At 39.1% G+C, this 25,085-nt stretch overlaps 1 protein-coding gene across 2 annotated transcripts; it reads left to right on the top strand.

Moving 5' to 3' along the window:
* Positions 1-810: 810 nt before the first annotated feature.
* Vom2r45 (vomeronasal 2 receptor, 45) lies at positions 811-25,085 on the top strand. 2 transcript variants are annotated; one of them, XM_087637454.1, is made up of 6 exons: positions 811-1,087; positions 3,903-4,194; positions 6,417-7,286; positions 18,133-18,363; positions 22,433-22,556; positions 23,845-25,085. In XM_087637454.1, exons 1-6 carry the CDS (start codon positions 861-863, stop codon positions 24,825-24,827), a joined length of 2,727 nt encoding a protein of 908 aa, XP_087493580.1. In that variant the 5' UTR covers positions 811-860; the 3' UTR covers positions 24,828-25,085. The 2 variants fall into 2 exon arrangements, with proteins under 2 accessions (XP_087493580.1, XP_087493578.1); XM_087637452.1 differs by having other exon boundaries at positions 811-1,096.

Genomic DNA, 25,085 nt, shown 5'->3' with positions numbered 1-25,085 from the left:
CGAATGTTCCACACATTTTCCATGATCCACAAACTCGTGCTAAATTTTATTGTGACTCCATTCTATGGGCTGTATTCTCGGGGTGGGAAGGGGAACATTTGAGAAGGAGCAAAGCTGACTGTGAGGCTGGTGATCATGATCAATTGATTTGGAAACCAGAAATTTGTCTCTGAGGAGTGAGGCCCAGCAAGCAAGGGAGCAGAAATGGCTAGATATGTGACTCCATAAGACAGTGCCTACCTGGCACACACAATGTCCTGGGAATTTACAGGGAATTTCTAAGGGAGCTTAGCCATTGATGGGGATAATATGGCACAGAAACTCTCTGACTGTCTCACCATTGTATCCATAAAAATAACAGAACATATATTTTATGTGAAGCCAATCCGCACATATTTCTTTCAGTTGTTTCTTCACATGGAAGTCAAAGATTGGCTTGCTGTTGCCTCTGTAAATAATTTATGATGAAGCATGATGCCTTTCCTCTTCTTCGAGGTAGAGAAGGCCAAGGAGTTGGCTACAGTGACACTTGATGAAGCTGACAATGCCAAACAAGAGGAAACAGTTTGCACAACTTAAAATACCTTTCAAACTGAATCCCATAATTCTGTCTTATTTATCACTGCAAAGCATACAAGACAACCAAGTGCCTCCTCTCAGAGGATTGCTCTGCTCCTATTCCAGATCCATAAATTGCAACTGATTGTGACATCTGTGTCTACAACATGAAATGATTTCCTCAGGAGCAGCAAGCGGGTCACTAGGTTAGGCACACGCACACTCCAACACTCCGTTACGGTGCTTCCTTAGAACCTGTGTCACCTCAACACTTTCATTATCCTCAAGCTCACCAGATTAAGATGGCTAGCAGAAAGAAGTGCTTGATTCTGGGATTGACTGTATTTTTGTGGGTTGAATTATATGCTCAAAATGAAGAGCAGAATGTGACATGCAGGCTGCTGCGCAAGTTTAATCTGACTGGATACGTAGAGGCTGCAAACCACTCCATGGTTATTGGAGGACTATTTCCTATTCACTCTAGAACCATCCCAACAAATGACTCTGATGAGGAACCCGTATCAGCCATGTGCGAGGGGTAAGTCATTGAGATTTGTTTTTCTTTTTTCACATTAATCTGGGTGGTCTGATAAGAGTGGTTACCACAGAGCCTGGATTCCAGCTCAAGTTCTTCAAATCTGGGTTTCTATGACTTTGTCAAAGTTTATAAGTTGAGAGGTTTTCCGTGGTTGGTTCTCAGGAAGTTACTCCTCAGATGGTTCTCTGTTGACTGCCTGCAGCAGCATCTAAAAGCTTGTTAAGCATATAGGACTAGGGATTACATATCACATCTGCAGAAGAGAATCTGCATGTTCAGAAGACCTCTGTTGGTGTGTGTTGAGACGCACAGATGCTGCACAGTGTGGTGCAGCTTCACTGTTAATTGTTACATGCTCAAGTTCAAGTGTGCAGTCTGGGAACTCTTCTAGGTATCTGAGGAAATGTTCAGGATAGGATTCTGAACTGCAGGAAAAATTCTGTCTCTACTGCTGTCTCCTGCAAGATATCATATCAAATAATGGGATTCCTATTATTCAAATATAGCAATCTTTTGTGAGTAAAACAAAATTGGGATAGAACAGATGTCTGTTAATATATTTTTCTTACACACACAGAGAGATGTGAGGGGAGGTTAGATATGAAAAGCATGCCAGAAATTAAAAGAAAATAAAACCACTACCTACAATCCCATTGCCTTCGCAAAGCATTTTCTTTTAAGTTTTATATCCATATTTGGAACTTTTTGAAAATAAATTTATGACTGTGTACATAGTATATAACAGTACTGTAGAAAACTTGATCAAAACCTATGAATGAAGAAAATTCTCCCCAATAATCACTTATTTGAGATGTTATCCTAATTAATCTTCAAAGGGCCCACATCACTTCTATGCAGTGTAATCACAGTAAGATGCCTGCTGCCCATTTCATGGCTTGTTCTATCCACACTATTGTATCATTTATCTGCTCAAGGATTTTTTAAATAGTAGAATATATTACCACACAGGTTATAAACCACCACTGTATATTGAAGATTATTCCAGCTTTTCCAATATTGTAAGTAAGTCAGCTTGGGGCAGATGGCTTTTTCCTTTGGGAAGAACTAATTAATTGTTGGCTAATTTTAAATGAGTTACATTTTGAGTTACAGGCTCAAAGCAGGTAGTTATTTGTCCAGCTCTTGAAATGATATTCTATCTTGCTTAAAAGATACCTCTGTACTTATTTACATGTGTATTATGTCATTGGTGTAACAGGATGGTAACTCCTTTTTTTGTTCTCTTTTGTTTTCTGTTTTTCCTTAATTATGTTACCATCCACAATCTGTAATCATAAATACTAATCTCTTCAGTCCTTGAATGTAGTTCTAGTTGAAGTGACTTTATCCAGTTGTAGTAACTTCTTACCAGCATCTGTCTGCAGTCCTGTCCCCCTCTCTCTGTCATCCTGCAAGCCTTGGTGTAGCTGTCATAGTCTAGGCTGCATGCTCATTGAATGGCATTGTTCATACATCTATTCCCATCACTGTTCTAATCACATTGCTTGGTTACTTTTCTTTCTCCTTACATAGATCAATATTTTCTGGGTAAGGAAATTGAAAGCAGGATCTTTTTTACTGTATTTATGCTGTATAACACCAGAGGAATTAAACGTCTTCATACTAACTGAAAAGCGAAGCTAAATCAAAGCAAAAGTTAAATAGACTGATCTGGGCAGATGGCTCATGTGGCAAGGATCTTGCCATGCAAGAAAGAGGACCTGAATCAGAGGTCCTAGACCCACACAAAAAAGTTTAGCGTGGTGGCATTCTGCAACCCAATTGCTCAGAGAGCAAAGACAGGAAGGCCAGAAGACTGGGCTAGCCAAGTCAAGGTCCAGGATCAACAAGGAACCCTATCTCAGACAATAAGGTGGAGAGTGACGGAGGACTTGTCAATGACATCTCTTCTCCACATATAACAGGACATGCATTCACACACAGAAAAGAAAATTCCATATTGTGAATAAATATACTTATGGTTAGGTCTTGAATTTAAAATACTTATTAAACTGAAGAAAGATAAAGAGGACAGCAAGAAAACGGTTACTTACATAATCACTTTGCATGTTTGCTAAAGTATGGTTAGAACGGGAGAGGAAAAGAGGAGGAGAAGAGGAGGTTTTGGTGTTGTTTCATGTACCAGGCCTTGAAAACAGTAGGGTAATGGGACACAGGGGCACTATGTCCCTTTTAAATGGATGCAGAAAAATAGGAGGTTCACATTTATGTTCTTACATGAGAACAGGAAGAAAACTTCAGTTAAAGATTTCTCAACAGTAAGATGCGTGTTGTAATTAAAGCATAGTATACAGAAATTTACATGCTGACTTTAATAACATATTATTATAAGTATTTAATATATTAAATTATTTTTATTGGCATAATAAATATTCAGTGGAAAATAAGTCAAGAATGAGAGAAGAATCCTGTCCCTAGGGACCTCCAATGAAGTAAGAAAGCATATTCTCAGGGATACTTAGGTGCATTTAGTGAAAAGAATTGTGGCTAGAAGAACAATTTTGAAAAGAAATAACCAGAAATTCCAAAATATTATAGCATATGAGATATATAAGTTAAAAATGTAAACTAGTCACTTATAAAGACTGAATATGACTAATATTTGAATCTTTAAACATTGTACTGTCATATGTGAAAATTTCACATGCACAAAAGACTGAGGTACCTGCTGCTGCTTCCGCAAATGCTATAATCACTCACTTAACTGAACTTTCTTCCCTGCAAACCTCTCCCTTTTCCCAAACCCCTAAGAGGCCAGTGCCTCACAAAAGCTTTTCCTTTCCAGGTTTAATTTCCGGGGTTTCCGCTGGATGAAAACCATGATCCACACCATCAAGGAGATTAATGGAAGGAAGGACATTTTGCCCAACCACACTCTGGGCTACCAGATCTTTGACACCTGTTTTTCTGTCTCCAAAGCAATGGAGACTGCTTTGGTATTTCTTACAGGACAGGAAGAAAACAAGCCCAATTTTAGAAACAGCACTGGAAAATATCTGGTAGGAATTATTGGATCAGGAGGCTCATCCTTGTCAGTTGCTGCTTCAAGAATTCTGGGGTTGTATTACATGCCTCAGGTAAATTGGAATAGTGTGCTATGTACTTAGAAAACATACCAACACTGTGCCAGGAGGGGTGGCACAGGCCTTTAGTTACAGAACTTTGAAGGTGGAGGCAGGGAAATCTCTGTGACTTTAAGGTCAGCCTGGTCTACAAAGTGAGTTCCAAGATAATCAGGGCTGTTAGACACAGAAACCCTGTCTCAAAACAGAAAAAAAAGGAAAGAAAGGAAAGAAGGAAGGAAGGAAGGAAGGAAGGAAGGAAGGAAGGAAGGAAGGAAGGAAGGAAGGAAGGAAGGGAAGGAGGAAGGAAGGAGGGAGGGAGGGAGGAAGGAAGAAAGGGAAAGGAAAGGAAAGGAAAGGAAAGGAAAGGAAAGAAAAGAAAAGAAAAGGAAAGAACAGAGAAAAGGAGAGAGAAAATATAAATAGCATGTAGAAATTATTGCAAATAGTGGTGTGGTCCAGAGAAGATGAACTAACCTTCAGAGGCAACATGAAAGGGGGCCAAGTTCTCCCAGTTACTCTGTTCCACCCAACTCAAGCAGTGCACACTGCAGCCTATTTAGAGTGACTTGTGGTGTGGGACAAGGTGGCCGAGTGGTTACGGCGATGGACTGTTAGACTGACTTGTGATCTCCTGGCGCATTGTGCTTGCATTCACTAACCTGTGGGGTAGTGATGAGGATATTAACACCTCACTAGTCACCGTGCTTTGTGTACTGTGTGGAGCACAGTAGAGGTCTCATCCGTAAATACTTGGTGGTGGACTGGTGGTTGGAATAAAGCACGGGTTTTTCTCTGGTTCTCTGTTGATGGTTGTGACTCATGAGCAAAATCATCATACTGAAATGCTGAAATGAGCCTGGGAATTTCACATTAGCTAACTTAATAGGATATTTTAAACCAGGAGAAAGTAGCATAGGTCAATACAAGAATAAATAATTACAAAGCAAGAATTATTAGGAAATTAAAGGGAAAAATAAAGGGATCTAGAATCACTTCAAAGGTTATGTCATTAAAGGGTCAGGATGTATTGATATGAATGATGGAAAGATAATTGGTGATACTGATTTAACAGCAGTATTTCACTCACCTCTCTTTCCTTCATCCTCCATTTTCTCCTTCTGTCTTTTCTTCCTTCTTCCCTCTTTCTTTCCTTCTTTTTTTTCTTTCCAATTTTTTTCTTTCTCTCCCTTTCTTTCTTATCTTTTCTCCTGTGATACTCGAGATAAAATCCAGGAACTTGTTCTTTGTAGACAAATGCTGCACGAATGACCCACAATCCCAGCCTAACAAAGTATTTAATTTAAAGGTGGGTGAGTTGGCATATATCTTATATCATATACCCCATCCAAACTGCACCTGCTATGAGCTCTATCTTCCAGTAAACTCTAATGAACTGAAGCTCAGCCTAGAACCTTTAAATACATTTTTCCATAGTTTTTAGTAAATCTGGAGAAAATCTTAAATTCTCTGTTTAATGCTTTTATATTTAAAAAACAAAACATATAGCTTATTATCATTTTACTTTTCTTGTGGGGTAAACAGAGACTCATAAGGTAAAAGTAACATGATCTTATATGCAAAATAATTTGCCAAGCCTCAGAAATCTGATATCATTTCTTCTTAAAGGGATTCCTTCCTACACAATACCATCAGGAATCTGTTGCTGTGTGATTAGAAAGGAAAATACAAACATTAGCCAGCAGAATAAGAACAGGAAAGGGGACAGAGGAAAAGATAACAAAGAAATAATGCATTATTCAAGGAGGAATCAATTGGAGGAAATCCTGACAGCAGGAAACAAAAAGGGAAAAGAAAGAACAGAACGAAGTAAGGAAGCAGAGGTGCGGCCAGGAGAGCACTCAGAAACAAATTCGTACTACTGAGAAGACTGAGACTTGGACTCAGTCCGACATCTCTTTACAGGAGATGCTAAAGCTGATGAAGAGATTGGATATCCTGACTCATGGGAGTCACCAATGTCCAGGAGGATGAAGGAAAATATGTTAACCTTCCTGAAACTGTTGTGGTCTCACCCATGAAAAGTAGTGGTATTAAGTATCGTCATCCTAACAGTTGGCAGCCCTGATCCAATAAGTAAAAACATCAGTAGAAAGTCATTGTCTACAGAAAGGGCAAAGAAAGGATTAGTCAGTTCCCTCGCTCTCAATATTCTGAAAATCTCCTTTAATATTTGGCCCCCACGTCCTAGTAACTATAATCATTTTCAATTTTAGGTTGGTTATACTTCTTCCTGCTCAATTCTTAGTGACAAATTCCAGTTTCCATCTTTTTATCGCTCAATACCCAGTGATAAGATCCAGTCTGAGGCCATGGTGAATCTTATCAAACACTTTGGTTGGGTCTGGGTAGGTGCTATTGCAGCTGATGACGATTATGGAAAATATGGAGTAAAATCATTTAGGGAAAAAATGGAGAGTGCCAACCTCTGTGTTGCTTTCTCTGAAACCATTCCAAAAGTCTACTCCAATGAGAAAATGCAAAAAGCTGTTAAGGCGGTAAAAAGTTCCACTGCCAAAGTCATTGTGCTTTTTACAACTGACATTGACCTCAGCCCCTTTGTGCTGGAAGTGGTTCATCACAACATAACCGACAGGACATGGATAGCCAGTGAAGCCTGGATTACCTCAGCTCTTGTTGCAAAGCCTGAGTATTTTCCTTATTTTGGAGGAACCATTGGATTTGCAATCCCGAGAAGTGTTATACCAGGATTAAAAGAATTTCTTTATGATATACACCCTAGCAAGGATCCAAAGGATGTCTTGACCATTGAATTCTGGCAAACTGCTTTTAACTGTACCTGGCCCAACAGCACTGTGCCTTACAACGTGGACCACAGAGTGAATATGACTGGAAAAGAAGACAGATTATATGCTATGTCTAATCAGCTCTGCACCGGAGAGGAGAAGCTGGAGGATCTGAAAAATACCTATCTAGATACATCTCAGCTGAGAATTACAAACAATGTCAAACAAGCTGTGTATCTTATGGCTTATGCCCTGGATCGTTTAAGCAATTGTGACTTATTGGAAGAATATAGTAATAGTACAGCATGTTCACATATACCTGACTTTGAGCCCAGAGAGGTATGTTATTTGACCCTATGAAATAGCATGGTGTAAAATCAATTTTTCACTGCCAGGTTCATACATTGAAACTGCTGACTTGCTTCCAAACGATTTTATTCCAAAAAAACTTGTCTGGATGACTTGATTGTTCATTTTATGTCCTCATTCGTTACAAAATTATTAGGTTTGTTGTCAATAATAACAAACCTATCTTACAAAAGAAAAAATAATGCCTTTTAAACAATATTCTGTTTTTCTTCACAGAAATGAAACTTAAAACTATCTAGGAGTAAAGCATGAGGTAGTGACTCTGGTTACTTCCTTTGGTCTGTTCCCAATATATAATATGCAACTTGTTATTTAAGGTAACTACTTGAGTTTCAAGTATGTCATGTTCATGGTAGGAAAAGACGTGTGTCCCTCCAGGTTAGGATGAGTCCCGGATATTATATATAATTTTCCTTACACTCCAGAACTTTTATCTTAATGACTGGTCTTAACTATCTGAAGGAAAGACTAGAAAATGTTTTCTTTATACAATATAGTAGGAGCCACACAAAAGGATGACTGTCAGAGGGTAAAGATTACAGGTGATACCTGGGACATTTAAATCGACTGTACCTGTCTTTGATCTCCTGTCAAATGCTCCATGTTGGTACCCAGTGGCCTGAGTGGTCTTGCCAAGACTGATCTCATTCATGATTCCCTGCTTGTTTCTGTCTATACAACCCTCTTACAAGAAATAAAGAACTTGAGCATCCCCGCTCAGGTCCTGTCAGTCCCACAGAAGGTTCACTTAACATCACTAATGTGTACTCCTTCCTTGCCTATCTTTATCCCTTTACTCTTACATAAGAACCTGTCAATTTACTAGAGGTCACAGTGACTAGGACACTTGCATTTCCCCTTAAATTTCGCTTTCAGTTTGGCCCACACAGCACTCAGTGCTATCTGTTTTTAGCAGCCCACGTAACATTCTTCATTCTGTTTACCCTACCCCTCACCACACATTTTCTGACAATTCCTTTTTTATTAGCATCTTCTTATTCTTGATACTTTTTTAAAGTTTTATTTTATTTTATATTACTTAGTATGAGTCAGTGTTTCCTTATGTGCATTTATGTGTACCATAGGCGTGACTATACTCAAAGTCATCTGAAGCTCACATCCCCTGGAGCTAGGGTTATAGAAGTTAGGAAGCATCAACTGTGTGCTTGGTGTCAAACATGTAGCAACAAATGTTATTAATCAATGATCCATTTTTTCCAGGTCCTTACCCTTAATACTTTTAATAGCACTGGTCATGTATTTTTAGACTGATTTTTAACTTAAGTTTGTATAATTTTTATTATGATTAAGTTACACATATACATTATTTAGTGATGATATTGTGTCTGTTTTTAGATTTATTTTCTTTTATACATACAAATGTTTTGTCTACAAGTACTTATTCGGGCCACATGCATGCCTGGTGCTAATGGAGGTCAGAAACGGGCATTAAATCCCCTGAAACTATAGTTATAGGCAATTATGAGTTTCCTCGTTGGTTCTAGGAATCAAGCCTTGTCATCTACAAAATCAACAAGTGCTATAATTATCTGAGCAATTTCTCCAGTCTTAATCGTGTCCCTATTAAATATTGCATATCAGAGGTCAAATGATATAATTACCTTTCATTATTACTGTTAAGTGATGCCACCATTTTTTTTCGTCATAAAATACTGTTTCCCTATGGAACTAATGATTATCTTGTGATACACTTGAGATATCTTGAGATACACTCATGCCTTCTATCCACTTTTTTCCTCCACTCAGGTGACTCATGACTTTTTCCTAGCTGAGGCATTATTATCATGGGTTCAAAGCTAACTTTAACTACATTATGAGGATCAGATCCACTAGAGATAGAGAGTAAAGCCTTCTCTCAAAAATCAAAACAAAATGAGAACAGCAATTATCTTTCTGGGCAATATTTCTAGCTGTAAAACTGTCTTGCTTTCATTATACTTTCCCCATCCAGTTTTAATGGCCATTGGAAATTAATCTTGTCCAAAACACATGATACCTTTGCTGCCTGAAAAAGGCTTCTTTTGCCCTTTTTTCATTCCATTCACATGTTATCTGGAGTTGTACTTTTCCCCTACCAATTCTGGATATCAAGATACACTCCAGAAATTTTTTTCTTCTATGGGTGTTAATCCATAACTTATTTATTTTGCTTCCAAAAATCCACAGTGTTTGAGTAGGCACTAGTTCCTTTTACTGACATTATCTCTGCTATTTCCTAAGACTACCTTTTTTCGAAACCTCTGACCACTACAGCTTTTTTGTACTTTCTCTAACCCAGATTTAAAGTCAGCTCTTTCTGTACAATATGCTGTTTCCAGTAACTGACATGGAACTTAGAAATGATGCAGGGTCTGAACCCTAAGGATGTTGATTAGAGTTTTAGTAGCAACTTTATCCAATCTAGAATCACCTAGGAAGAAGGAATCTCAACTGAAGCTTGTCCTACATCAGACTGCTTTATATCTATAAGACCTTGACTCCATTATGATTGATGTGGGAGAGCTCAGTCCACTTTGTGTGGCACCTTCTCTAGGCAGATTCAACTGGACTTTATAAGAAAAATAGCTCATTATACATGCCAGAGACTAAGCCAATAAGCAGAATTCCCCAGTGGTTAACAGAATTCCTTGGTGGTTAAGCCTGTAGATTATTAACCCAGTTTCCATCAACTATGGACTGTGATCTGGAAATGTAAACCAGATAACTCTTTCTTCCCCCAGATTGCTTTTGGTCATGATAGTTTTTAACAGCAACAGAACAAAACTAGAACTGATATGTTCACTGGTACTAAGAAAGTTGTAATATATACACAATGATAAATATTTTTTAGATGTCAAAGATATCATTTTACTAGAAGTCCTTTGAATGTTTCTGTCAAGATAAAGAATACTCTTTAATACTAAACAATTATCCTATAGCTTATCTGAACACTGAAAGGCTAAACTTAAATTTGCTCAATAAGACAATTATTGCAGGTGAAACGGCTTTAAAGATGGGGTAGGGACTACATAGTATCAAGATAAAAGTCAATCACTGTTCACATCAAGGGCTGTTCTTCTTCATATAGCACCTTATGCCAATAAATTAAAAAAATTAACTCTCTACAGTGAAGAATAATATATAAACAGGAAAGCCTGGTAAATGTATCAATGTAAAGCATTTGTTTAACAGAAACCAAAATAAGTATACAATCTTTATTTATGTTTCAATATTATTCTACCAATAGATAAGACCGGAAAAACCCCTTTGAATTTTGTTATTTACACTACATTTTTGTCTTCTCCTTACGTTACTTCTCCTGTTCCTTCTCCTCATTCTCCTCCTGAGAGAAGTTTACACTATGTACCTTGCATCAGTCTGTGAGATCAGGGTCATGCCAATACCCACCTGGCGTTTCTAAATTCTTGAGAAATATATAATGTTAGAGAAATGTGTCATATTATCCAAAGGTTTCAAGCAAGTAGAACTGTAAGAAGGCTGATCTACAGAAGGGTCAAACTGTGGAAGTCTTTGGACATTTATTTGGTTGACTATTAATAGGGAGTGGAGAGAACATTTAGTGAACTTAGGATAAAAGTTGAATTTTGATGATTTCTGGCATACATTTTATAATAGAGAAGAATAGACAGGAAACAAGTCAGAAGAAAAACAAGAGGCCAGATAACACAAAGTAATCCCAGATATAAATAGTGACTAAAACACTTCCTTTTTTTCTCCATCTTTATTAAATTGAGTATTTCTTATTTACATTTCAATTGTTATTCCCTTTCCCAGTTTTCAGGCCAACATCCCCCTAAGCCCTCCCCCTCCCCTTCTATATGGTTGTTCCCCTCCCCATCCTCCCCCCATTACCGCCCTCCCCCGCAACAATCACATTCAATGGGGGACCAAGGGCTTCCCCTTCAACTGGTACCCTTACTAGGCTATTCATTGCTACCTATGAAGTTGGAGACCAGGGTCAGTCCATGTATAGTCTTTGGATAGTGGCTTAGTCCCTGGAAGCTCTGGTTGGTTGGCATTGTTGTTCATATGGGGTCTCAAGCCTCCTCAAGTTCTTTCAGTTCTTTCTCTGAATCCTTCAACGGGGGTCCCGTTCTCAGTTCTGTGGTTTGCTGCTGGCATTCGCCTATGTATTTGCCATATTCTGGCTGTGTCTCTCAGGAGAGATCTGGTTCCTGTCAGCCTGCACTTCTTAGTTTCATCCATCTTGTCTATTTGGTGGCTGTATATGTATGGGCCACATGTGAGGCAAGCTCTGAATGGGTGTTCCTTCAGCCTCTGTTCTAAACTTTGCCTCCCTATCCCCTCCCAAGGGTATTCTTGTTCCCCTTTTAAAGAAGGAGTGAGGCATCCCCATTTTGGTCATTCTTGAGTTTCATATGTTCTGTGCACTTAGGGAAATTCGAGCATTTGGGCTAATATCCACTTATCAATGAGTGCATACCATGTGTGTTTTCTGTGATTGGGTTACTTCACTCAGGATATTTTCCAGTTCCATTCATTGGTCTATGAATTTCATAAAGTCATTGTTTTTGATAGCTGAGTAGTATTCCATTGTGTAGATGTACCACATTTTTTGTACCCATTCCTCTGTTGAAGGACATCTGGGTTCTTTCCAGCTTCTGGCTATTTTAAATTAGGCTGCTATGAACATAGTGGAGCATGTGTCTTTGTTTTATGTTGGGGCATCTTTCGGGTATATGCCCAAGAGAGGTATAGCTGGGTACTTAGGTAGTGCAATGTCCAATTTTCTGAGGAACCTACAGACTGATTTCCAAAATGGTTGTACTAGTCTGCAATCCCACCAAAAATGGAGGAGTGTTCCTCTTTCTCCACATCCTTGCCAGCATCTGCTCTCGCTGGAGTTTTGGATCTTAGCCATTCTGACTGGTGTGAGGGGGAACCTCAGGGTTGTTTGATTTGCATTTCCCTTATGACTAAAGATGGTAAACATTTCTTTAGGTTCTTCTCAGCCATTAGACAGTACCCAGCTGTGAATTCTTTGTTTAGCTCTGAACCCCATTTTTTTTTCCTCTACATACTTGCCAGCATCTGCTGTCACCTGAGTTTTTTTTTTTTTTTTTTATTAACTTGAGTATTTCTTATATACATTTCGAGTGTTATTCCCTTTCCCAGTTTCCGGGCAAACATCCCCCTCCCCCCTCCCCTTCCTTATGGGTGTTCCCCTCCCAACCCTCCCCCCATTGCCGCCCTCCCCCCATAGACTAGTTCACTGGGGGTTCAGTCTTAGCAGGACCCAGGGCTTCCCCTTCCACTGGTGCTCTTACTAGGATATTCATTGCTACCTATGGGGTCAGAGTCCAGGGTCAGTCCATGTATAGTCTTTAGGTAGTGGCTTAGTCCCTGGAAGCTCTGGTTGCTTGGCATTGTTGTACTTTTGGGGTCTCGAGCCCCTTCAAGCTCTTCCAGTTCTTTCTCTGATTCCTTCAATAGGGGACCTATTCTCAGTTCAGTGGTTTGCTGCTGGCATTCGCCTCTATATTTGCTGTATTCTGGCTGTGTCTCTCAGGAGAGATCTACATCCGGCTCCTGTCGGTCTGCACTTCTTTGCTTCATCCATCTTGTCTAATTGGGTGGCTGTATATGTATGGGCCACATGTGGGGCAGACTCTGAATGGGTGTTCCTTCAGTCTCTGTTTTAATCTTTGCCTCTCCCTTCCCTGCCAAGGGTATTCTTTTTCCTCATTTAAAGAAGGAGTGAAGCATTCACATTTTGATCATCCGTCTTGAGTTTCATTTGTTCTAGGCATCTAGGGTAATTCAAGCATTTGGGCTAATAGCCACTTATCAATGAGTGCATACCATGTATGTCTTTCTGTGATTGGGTTAGCTCACTCAGGATGATGTTTTCCAGTTCCAACCATTTGCCTACGAATTTCATAAACTCGTTGTTTTTGATAGCTGAGTAATATTCCATTGTGTAGATGTACCACATTTTCTGCATCCATTCCTCTGTTGAAGGGCATCTGGGTTCTTTCCAGCTTCTGGCTATTATAAATAAGGCTGCGATGAACATAGTGGAGCACGTGTCTCTTTTATATGTTGAGGCATCTTTTGGGTATATGCCCAAGAGAGGTATAGCTGGATCCTCAGGCAGTTCAATGTCCAATTTTCTGAGGAACCTCCAGACTGATTTCCAGAATGGTTTTACCAGTCTGCAATCCCACCAACAATGGAGGAGTGTTCCTCTTTCTCCACATCCTCGCCAGCATCTGCTGTCACCTGAGTTTTTGATCTTAGCCAATCGCACTGGTGTGAGGTGAAATCTCAGGGTTGTTTTGATTTGCATTTCCCTTATGACTAAAGATGTTGAACATTTCTTTAGGTGTTTCTCAGCCATTCGGCATTCCTCAGCTGTGAATTCTTTGTTTAGCTCTGAACCCCATTTTTTAATAGGGTTACTTGTTTCCCTGCGGTCTAACTTCTTGAGTTCTTTGTATATTTTGGATATAAGGCCTCTATCTGTAGTAGGATTGGTAAAGATCTTTTCCCAATCTGTTGGTTGCCGTTTTGTCCTAACCACAGTGTCCTTTGCCTTACAGAAGCTTTGCAGTTTTATGAGATCCCATTTGTCGATTCTTGATCTTAGAGCATGAGCCATTGGTGTTTTGTTCAGGAAATTTTTTTCCAGTGCCCATGTTGAACCCCATTTTTAATAGGGTTATTTGTCACCCTGCAGTCTAACTTCATGAGTTTTTTGTGTATTTTGGATATGAGCCCTGTATCAGTTGAAGGATGGGTAAAGATCTTTCCCAATTTGTTGGTTGCCATTTTGTCCTAACAATGGTGTCCTTTGCCTTTCAGAAGTTTTGTAGTTTTATGAGAGCCCATTTGTCAATTCTTGAGAGCCTAAGCTCTCATTTTTACTATATTAATCCTGCCAATCCATGAGCATGGGAGATCTTTCCATCTTCTGAGGTCTTCTTCAATTTCTATCTTCAGAGACGAGGTTCTTATCATACAGATCTTTCACTTGGTTGGTTAAAGTCACACCGAGGTACTTTATATTGTTTGGGACTATTATGAAAGGAGTAGTCTCCTCTGGCTTCACAGGTGTGTCAGCCCCTCTGAAGGTCTAGCTCTCCCTCCCACAGGATTTGGGTGCAGGAAGCTGTTTGACCGGGTCCCTTCAGATCAGGGTGGAGTCTGGACAGCACCCTGGACTGCAGTGTTCCTGCAGCTTGATTGCCCCTATCTTCCTGTTCCCTATACAATTTCCTCTTGGGCCAGGGATGTGGGCAAGGGTGAGCAGTACTGGCGGTCTCTCCTGCCCTGCAGTCTCAGGACTGCCCACCTGTCTGGGCGATGAGCTCTCTCTTCCACGGGGTTTGGGAGCAGGCAGCTGTGGGCCAGGATCAGCGAGGTTCAGGACCCAGCTAGAAATCGGAAGTGTCCGGTCCCAGAGGAATTTTGCCTTTGTATGTCCTGAGTCCACCAGGCAGGTCACTTGGAGCAGAAAAGTTGGTCTTACCTCTTGTCTCGAGCCTGAAGCTGCTCCCTGGAGCTGGGTTTCAGCTCTCCGTGAGGGCAGCAACCAGAAGGGCACTAAAACACTTTCTTAATATAGTCACTTGTAAATTCTTTCACATACATAGCCTTAATCCCTATGATAAATATTAGGAAGAGCAATCTTCTCCTTACAAACGAGGAAAATAGTGTTTGCTAAATGCGTGCCTTCTTTGTGGTCACAATATTTAACAGAACCAACAAACTTTCCATCTTCATACTCAATCATGTAGGATCTTTCTACCAGCTTCTGCAGTCTTGCTGGTCTGTGGAAAGTTTGTTACCACATTAGGTCTTTTGGTTGAGAAATCCAAGTGCTGCAGGTAGGGCAGATGAGGATCGAGGATATGCCCTGTGTGATGGATTTCCTTATGCTAAAGCATGCTCTTACCCATCTAATGTTAATTAGGTAAGGTGTAGGTTAGACAAAAGATGTTTCCTTGTTGAGAAGAAAGTTTTCTTCTCAATGTCTCATTGAACCTACAGATTTAACATCAGTTCCAGGAGCTATTGTATCACTGCCCATAGCCATTTCTACATGAAGGAACCTTAGAATGCAGAGGCATACACTCAAGGCAATTTCCTGCTAATGGTAAAAGTCAAACTAAAGTGGACTCTTTCTGAGTGTGGTGATTTGTATAGAATTTGTCCATCAAATGGCATTATTAGGAGGTGCTGCCTTGTTGGAGTAGGTGTGGCATTGTTGAAGAAAGTGTCTTTCTGTGGGGGTGGGCTTTAAGATCCTACTTCTAGTCAAGTGAGAGTCAGTCTGTTCCTGGCTTCCTTTGGATGAAGATGTAAATTTCTCAACTCCTCCAGCGCCATGCCTGCATGGACACTGCCATGCTTCCTGCCTTGGTGATAATGGACTGAACTGCTGAACCTGTAAGCCAGCCCCAATTAAAAGTTGTCCTTTATAAGATTGCTTAGTAATGGTGTCTCTTCACAGCAGTAAAATCCTAAGTAAGATACTGAGAAGTGAAGAGTTTCCAATTTCCTAAGTCAATCAACCATTACCGCCTCCATGTCCTTTTCAATATTTTTTCTACAATAGCAACTGTGATGTGACAAAACTTTTCCTGTGGAGATGAAACACACACATCTACTTCACCCCAGATAGGGAGTCCTAAACAGACCAAAGTTCAGTTACTGCCAACTCAGTGAACCAATAATTTTATTGGGGTTACTTAAAGGAATATGGATGAAGGGTTAGGTACAAGAGCAGAAATGATACAAAGACAGATGCAACACCAAGGTCCATTTCAGCTGAGTCACAGAAACTGGGAACTTGGAGCACAGCTTTCAGGCAGCTCTAAGGAGAATCCTTCCTAAGTGGGTATAAATAACTTTCAGGTAGCTCAGGTAGTTTCTGTCTCTCCCAGCAGATGGACTGGTCTCAAATGTCTTCTTTGCACTTTGTCTTGTCTGAGTCTTCTTTGCACTTTAATACAGTCTGAAAAGGACTCTCATCTTTCCTTACTTACTCTGTCAGGGAGCTACCTAGTGAATGTGCTCAGTTACATGGACTTCCTAAAGCTATTTTGAGATATTTGCCTTATTACTTAAAGAGCTTCCTGAAAAGGATGAAATATTTGAATTGGGGAGGAAACTGTAACACAACAGCAACATAATCTTATTGAATTTAAATTTTAGCATCTGATTGTCCAGTCTCTCTACTAGAGTGGGGTCTTCAAAAGAAGGAAAGAGTTGTAGACCCTTGTATCTTTACACAGGGAAAGTGGGTAAGGGAAAAAATATTCTAAACATCTCTTGTCTCTTGATAAAGAGCTATTTTAGTATAAACTTATACTATGCTAACAAAAAATAAAATTGGAGTATGCATCAAAGGTAAATTAATGTTCAAATTTTTCTGGATGTTTTGTGTTAAAAACTTTTTAGCTTTAGCATTTTCTTTGACCAACGTATCAATTTCTTTTATGTATCTTTTACACCTAAGATTCTCCCTTCCATCTCTTGTATTCTGTTGGCAATACTCATATTTACTTCCTTTTGTCTTTCCTAGGTTTTCTATCTCCAGGTTTATCTCAGATTATGTTTTCTTAATTACTTCTATTTCCATTTTCAGTTCTTGAATAGTTTTATCCTTCTTTACCTTGTTAGATTGTATTTTCTATGTTTCTTTATATTTAAAGAAGGGGACCTCAAGAAGTCTACAGAGTTGACTTTAGACCCCTAGAAGTAGGGAATGTGGAATCTGTCTATCTCATGTAGCCAGGCACAGTAAAAAGATAAAAACAGCAACATACACACAAAACTTTTCACCTAAAATGTGTCCTGCCTACAAGAAGTACAGGAGGAAAGATAGAGCAGAGACTAAGGGAATGGTCAGCCAATGACTCGCACAAACTGAAACCCATCCCATTGGCAAGAATCAGTATCTGACACTATTAATATTCTGTTATTATTTCAGACAGGACCCTATCATAACTTTCCTCTGAAAGACTCCATCCAGAAACTAATAGAAACAGACACAGAAACCCACAGCCAAACAATAGATGGAGTTTCAGGAGTTTCTTGTGGAAAATTTGGAAATGGATTGAGGGGCTCAAAGGGGATAGAGACAACACAGGAAGACCACATGTCAACTAATGTAGAACCTTGGGAGCTCCCAGGGACATAAACTCCAATCAAAGAACAAGCATGGACTGTATTTAGCCTCTCACAACAGCCACACATATGTATCAGATGTATAGCTTAGTCTTCATGCTGGTACCCCAACAACTGAAGTGGAGGCTGTCCTTGAATCTGTTGCCTGCCTGTGTATCCCATCTCTTAACTGGGCTCCCTTGTCTGGCCTCAGTGAGAGAGGATGTACAGTAACTTGATGTGCCAGGGTGGCATGATTTCCAAGGGGGTTAGGGACTCTCCCTTCTCAAAGGAGAAGGGGAAGGTGAGTGGGGAAGAGCTGTGTTAAGGGAGAACTGGGAGTAGACAGGGTCTGATATTGGAGTGTAAGTGAAGGAAGAAAGAAAGAAAGAAAGAAAGAAAGAAAGAAAGAAAGAAAGAAAGGAATAAAGGAAGGAAGAAAGAAAGAAAGAAAGAAAGAAAGAAAGAAAGAAAGAAAGAAAGAAAGAAAGAAATGGAGGGAAAGGTAAACTTAGATTATACAAGATATCTAACCCAGTATGTCTTCAATACTATTAACTTTGTTGTCATAATTTAATGTTTTGTCATGGTATTAAGATAATAATGTGAGATTATTAATGAGATGGTTTCTTTTACTTCTTTTCTTCCTCTTCCATATTAGATGCTGCCTTACTTTAAGAAATTGAAAATTACTACCCATGATGGAACAGAAATAGAACTTGATAACAATGGAGATATAGAAAATGGATATTATGATATCCTCAATTGGCACTTGGGCAATGCTGGAGAAGTTGCCTTTGTCAAGGTTGGAGAATACAAATTCACAAGTTCAAAATATGAACTTGTTCTTCCAAAGAACTCATCATTGTTTTGGAACACTGAATCTTCAATGGTTAGTTGGTCTGGCATATTTCGTTTACATAGAGAGAGAAAACTCCATTTTTTCAGGCACTAAATAAACGCAAATCATCTAACATTTTTGCCATATTCCAAATGAATTTCCTTAGTGTAGCATATGTTTTTCATGGTTTTTGTCAAGTTAGAATTTAAGAATCCATGTTATACTAAAATATATGAAAAATTTAGTATTTTAGTAATGTATTGATATTTTTGAGAATGTTTTAATGAAAATTGTAAATTTTATTTTTATCTTTTGTATTAAAATTGGGGTTATATATTTTTCACAATTCTTTTTAATATTTTAATATGTATTTACTTAACCTATTGGCTTTGTTTTTTTATGATTTATTTTACAACCCAACTGCAGTTTCCCCTCCATCCTCTCTCCACCCCATTCCCTACCTGTTTCTATCCCACCCCTTATCTTCTCTTCCTTTATTTCTATTCAAAGAAGGGCAAGCCTCCCATGAATATCAACCAAACATAGCTTATCAAGTTGCAGTATGACTAGGAACATCCACCTTGAATTAAGGACAAAGCAACCCAGTATGAGGAAAATGGTCCCAAAAGGTGATAAAAGAGTCAGAGATAGCCCCTGTACCCACTGTTACGAGTCCCAAAGAAGACCAAGCTATACAACTGTAACAAATATGCAAAGGGCCTAGGTCAGTCCCAGGCAAGCTCACTGTCAGTTTAGTCTCTTTGAGCTTCTAAGAGCCCAAGTTGGTGAAATCTGTGGGTTTTCTTGTGTTGACCTCTCGCCCTCTGGCTCCTACAATCTCTCCTCTCCCCTTCTTTGGCAGGATTCTGAGCTTCCCTAATATTTGACTGTAGGTGTCTGCAGCTTTTTCCATCAGCTACTGGATGAAGCCTCTCTAGTGGCAGTTGAGCTAGTTATCAATCTGAGTGTAGCAGAATATCCTTAGGCATCGTTTCATTGACTTTTTTTTTCTTTGTCAGTCATTATCAAGTGTGAGCTTCCTCTTGTGGCATGGGTCTCAGATTGTACCAGTCTTTGGTTGGCCACTCCCATAATTTCTGTGCAACTTTTAACCCAACACATGTTGTAGGCAGGACAAATTTTGTAGGTCAAAGGTTATATGGCTGGGTTGGTACATAATCCCTCCACTTGCCTGGTTAAAGGAAATAAGTTAAGGCTTCACAACCTCCATTGCTGGAAGCCTTAACTAGAGTCATTCTCTTAGATTCCTGGGAGTTTCTATTATACTGGGTTACTTGTTCGTCCACTAGATAGCCTCCAATTTCAGGTGGCTGTCTCAGCACTCTCCCCCTCCGTCCTCCTTCATCTGATTCCTCCTGTTCCCATCCCCACACCATCCTCCATCCATGATGTCTATTCTATTTCTCCTGCCCAGAGAGATCCATGAATCTCATGAATCTTGAGATCTCCTTGTTACTTAGCCTCTCTGGGTCTGTGGATAGTAACATGGTTATCCTTTACTTTCCAGCTAATGTCCACTTACAAGTGAATACGTACCATGTTTGGCTTCTGGTTCTGTGTTAGCTCATTCAGGATGATTTTTTTAGGTCCATCTATTTGACTGAAACTTTCATAATGTTTTTAACAACATGAAGCTGAGTAATACTCACAATATGTGAATGTGCCACATTTCTTTATCTTTAGTTGAGGGGCAGGGAGGTTATTTCCAGCTTCATGCTATGATGAATAAGCTGCTATGAACATAACTAAGCAGGTGTTCTGCTGGTATAGGGGACTGTCCTTTGTGTATATACTCAGGAGCTGTACAGCTGGCTCTTCAAGTACGTTGTTTTCCACCTTTCTGAGAAACTGCCATATTGATTTCCAGAGTGGCTGTACAAATTTTCACCTCTACCAGCAATGGAGGAGCATTCCCCTTGCTCCACATCCTTACCAGCATGAGCTGTCGCTTGTGCCTTTTACCTTCTCCATTCTGACACATGTAAGACGGAATCGCAAAATCGTTTCACGGGTGGCTAAAGATGTTGAACACTTAGTGTTTACCGGCATTTGAAATTCCTGTGATGAGAATTCTCTGTTGAAATCTGCGCCCCAATTTTAATTGGATTATTTGGTTTGTTAATGTCTAGTTTCTTAAGCTTTTTATATATTTAAAAATTACTCCTCTGTCAGATGTGAGGTTGATGAGGATCTTCTGCCATTCTGTAGGTTGTGGTATTGTCTGAGTGGCTGTGTCCATTGCCTTGCAGGAGGCTTTCAGTTTCATAACCTCCCATTTTTTAATTATCACTCTTGGTGCCTACACTATTGGTGTTCTGTTCAGGAAGTTGTCTCTTGTGCCAATGCTTTCAAGGCGATGTCCCACAATTATTTCTATAAGATTTAGGGTATCTGGATCTATGTGGAAGACTTCAATATACTTGAACTTGAGTTTTTTACACAATGATAAATATGGATCTATTTGCATTCTTCTACATGCCTACACACCATTAGAAAAGTCTTTCTGAGTCTTTAGTATCAGGGTTACTGTGACTTCATAAAATGAATTCAGCAATTCCATTTTGTAGAATAATTTAAGGAATATTGATTAGCTCTTCATTGAAAGTCTGGTAGAATTCTGTGCTAAAATCTTCTGGTCCTGAGCTTCTTTTAAAGACATAATTATTGTGATTATTTCTATAGGGGTTATGGGTGTATTTAAACTGTTTATCTGATCTTGATTTAACTTTGGTAAGTGGTATCTATCAAGAAATTTATCCTTTTCTTTTAGATTTTCCAATTTTGTGGAGTACATGTTTTTGAAGTATGACCTAATGATCCTTTGAATTTCCTTGATATCTGTTGTTAGGTCTCCCTTTTCATTATTAATTTAGATTTTTTTCTCTGCCTTTTAGTTAGTTTGGATATAGGTTTGTGTCTTTTGTTGGACATGTAATTTCCCTAAGGGCTATGTGACTTTCCTCAGGTAGGGGGTTTGGTGTTCTGGATCCCCCAGGTACAGAACAGAAAACCTCACTGACAAAATGAATCTGCCATTTTGTAGTACCTTGGGGCTTTAAAGTAAAGTCAGATATTAACTTTGTTAGGAGGGCTTCCTGGCACATTGGAATTTGGCGTTTAGGGGTTCCATTGCCTCTGGGGTTCTGGGAACTGGCATGGTTCCTGGGGTTCAGGATATTAGTGTATCCTTTGAAATTTGAGGTACCTGAGGTACTTGGGGTTCACAGCAAAGGCATGGTCTCTGGTAAAACAAGAGGTGTCTGTCAGGGTTGTAGACTGAGATATGGAGTTCAGGGGAGGGAAAATATTTATATAATGAAATTGATTTCCAACAAAATTAAATTTGACAGCTACAAAAAAATGTGTTTTATGTCCTAAATTTTTGTGATTTTTGTAGACTTAAATTTTCCAGGTTTTTGTTTGGGTTTGATATATTGTTTGTTGGCTGGTTGGATTTTTTATTTGTGAGCTGAGGTCTTACTGTGTACTTGAAGCTGTCACCATGCCTGGCTAGGAAAACATACTTGTTTCTATCCTGTAAATAAATATCTCCTTGGATTAATATTTAAATGCTAAGTTTACTCTGTATTTTAAGGTATTTATCCAGGCAGAGTATAAAACTACAAAGAGCTCCAAGTTACTACTAAAATCTCTAAAAGTAAACAGCAAGAAAACATTCCAAGTTATGCCATCTCTACATTATATTTGGATCTTTATAGTTTACATGAAGAAGACCATTCATATTTTTCCTTTCTGCCAGCCACTTATGATCAATGTCTAATTATCATAAAAATATTTTTGGATGATTTGTTGAAAAGAGATATATTGCAGGAGTTGAAGAAAATTATTAGGGCCAGGGGTCTCATCAAACTAGGAAAAGACTAAGAAAACTGATCCATCTACAGCATCTAATGTGAATTAGTTTGGCCCTGATCACCAAGATAGCAAAGAACTGGCATTAGAGTTAGTTCAGCTTTTCAGAGTCAATCACAATATTGCTCTTTAGCAAAAGTTCATTATAAGCTCTTCATACCATGCTCATTACCATGCTATATCTGCTATCTTTGCTTAGTATATCTATTGTCTTTATCTTTTCTAGCTTCCAGATTCAGTCTGCACAAAACTGTGTGCTCCAGGGACTCGAAAGGGGGTTCGACAGGGACAACCCATATGCTGCTTTGATTGCATCCCATGTGCTGATGGATATGTGTCAGAGAAACAAGGTAATGATGGAAATTTTTGCATTGAAACTAATACAATTAAATTAAATAAAGAATGTCAGAGAGCCTCTTATGAGTCTTTACAAAAAACAGACTATAGCAAAACTCAAGATACTAATACAATTTATCACCATGCAGTGTGACCCAATATATACATATATATATAAATGTATATATGTTTTCACTTCTCATATGAGAATCCCTACTACCATGAAGTTCATAAACACCAAACAAAATAAATAAAATGTGAAATATAAATAAATGTATATATGTTTTCACTTCTCATAAGATAATCCCTACTACCATGAAGTTCATAAACACCAAACAAAATAAATAAAATGTGAAATATAAATAAATTCATAAAATCTTCAAATTACTTGTTTTTTAAGTAAACTCAGAACTTATTGTAGTTGGGAAAAGGTCACCTAGTTGCCTAAGGTTCTAAGTACTGAAAACACATGCCTTGTATCGTTGCTTTGGAATAAACTGCTATTACAGATGGCTCAGTGGTGGCTCTCTGGAGGTGACTTAGGCAGGCTTGGTGTTGTACACACAGTTGGACCAGGTTTATTTATATTTCCATTTGGTTTTTGGTCGAAGAACCAAAAATGTGCTTATCTTTTGTCACACAGACCTCAGAGAAATTGTGTAAAAACAATAAAACAAGCACCTTGTAACATGCACAACTCCCTGGCAATAGTTGCCCCAGTTGCTACATAGAATTCCATTCAGAGATGTCCAGACCAGGAGTCAGAGTGGTTGAAAGCAAACACCACTCTTTACCTGATTTTTTAAATTAACACTGAATAGAACTATTCCATCATCTACTGTAACCTCATCTCAACTAGTTTTTCCTTGTTCATCAATGCTTGCTCTTAGAGTCTTCCTCCAGATTTAGCCCTCTGAGCCAGGGACCATGATTGTTGGTTTTGTTTTTCTTCCTATCATCCTCATCAGTCAGTGGAATGCCCATCTAGAGTTGGGAACATTTGGGTTCGTATATACATGATTCTCTTCCATGAAAGGATATTAGATGAGAGACTGAAAATACAATGTCCCAGTCATTTTGAGTGTTTACCTCAAAAACTGTGACTTTCTCATTCCTGGGCTTTTCTGGAGTTAATTTTTTTTTAAAAAAAGCACACCTCTTCTTCAATATATAGGATATTATATCTATTTTACAACAGATTTCCAGTAAACATTGTTCAGGCCTTTAATAGGCCTGGACTGTTCACAGTTAAAAAGTGACAACTGGTTTCCTTGAAGTCAATTCTGTGTTCTTTCTCAATAGGCCAAAGGGAATGTGATCCATGCAGTGAAGATGACTGGTCCAATGCAGAAAAGAGCAAGTGTGTGCCAAAGCTTGTGGAATTCCTTGCTTATGAAGAGGCCCTGGGGTTCACCCTTGTTATCCTTTCCATATTTGGGGCAATTGTGGTCTTTGCAGTCACCATTGTGTATGTGATACACAGACATACTCCATTGGTGAAAGCCAATGACAGAGAGTTGAGTTTCCTCATTCAGATGTCTCTGGGAATCACAGTGCTATCATCTATGTTGTTCATAGGAAAGCCATCCAACTGGACCTGCATGGCCCGCCAGGTCACTCTGGCACTGGGCTTTTGCCTTTGTCTGTCTTCCACTCTTGGAAAGACTATTTCACTCTTTTTTGCCTACAGGATTTCCAAATCCAAAACCCGGCTTATATCCATGCACCCTGTTTTTCGAAAATTAATTGTGCTGTTCTGTGTTGTAGGGGAGATTGGTGTATGTGCAGCTTACTTGGTGCTGGAGCCTCCAAGGATGTTCAAGAACATTGAATCTCAAAATGTAAAGATCATCTTTGAATGTAATGAAGGGTCTATAGAGTTTCTGTGTGCTATATTTGGGTTTGATGTTTTTCTGGCTCTACTGTGTTTCCTAACAACCTTTGTGGCTCGCAAGCTGCCAGATAACTATTATGAAGGGAAATGTATCACTTTTGGGATGCTGGTCTTTTTCATTGTCTGGATCTCCTTTGTCCCTGCTTACTTGAGCACCAAAGGCAAATTCAAAGTTGCTGTGGAAATATTTGCCATTTTGGCATCCAGCTATGGCTTGTTAGGCTGTATATTTCTTCCCAAGTGTTTCATTATCTTGCTGAGGCCAAAGAGGAACACGGATGAAACTGTTGGTGGAAGAGTCCCCACTGTTGACAGGAGCATCCAGCTGACCTCAGCCTCTGTGAGCAGTGAGCTTAACAGCACAACAGTGTCAACTGTTCTGGATGAATAAAGCTGTGAGCTCCATGTGACATACAAGGACGCCACCTTGGATGACATCCTGACTCAACCTTCCCTTTTATGCTTCATCTGAAGCAGCTGGTGATATTCTAGGGTAATATTGGTTGTGGCTATGCTGGTGTAAGGTTAACCTGCTCAATAATATTTTGTTCTGTGACATGCCATTCAGCATAGATTGCAATGACACATATAATTTAAATTACAAACCATATCTTTTGGACTTTAAAGTAGAGGGTATAAATAAACATGA

Source organism: Rattus norvegicus, chromosome 2, assembly GCF_021556685.1.
Source record: "Rattus norvegicus strain SHRSP/BbbUtx chromosome 2, alternate assembly SHRSP_T2T, whole genome shotgun sequence".
Taxonomy (NCBI): Eukaryota; Metazoa; Chordata; class Mammalia; order Rodentia; family Muridae; genus Rattus; species Rattus norvegicus.
The sequence above is the reverse complement of the archived record's forward strand: the minus strand, read 5'-3'. Positions and strand labels throughout refer to the sequence as shown.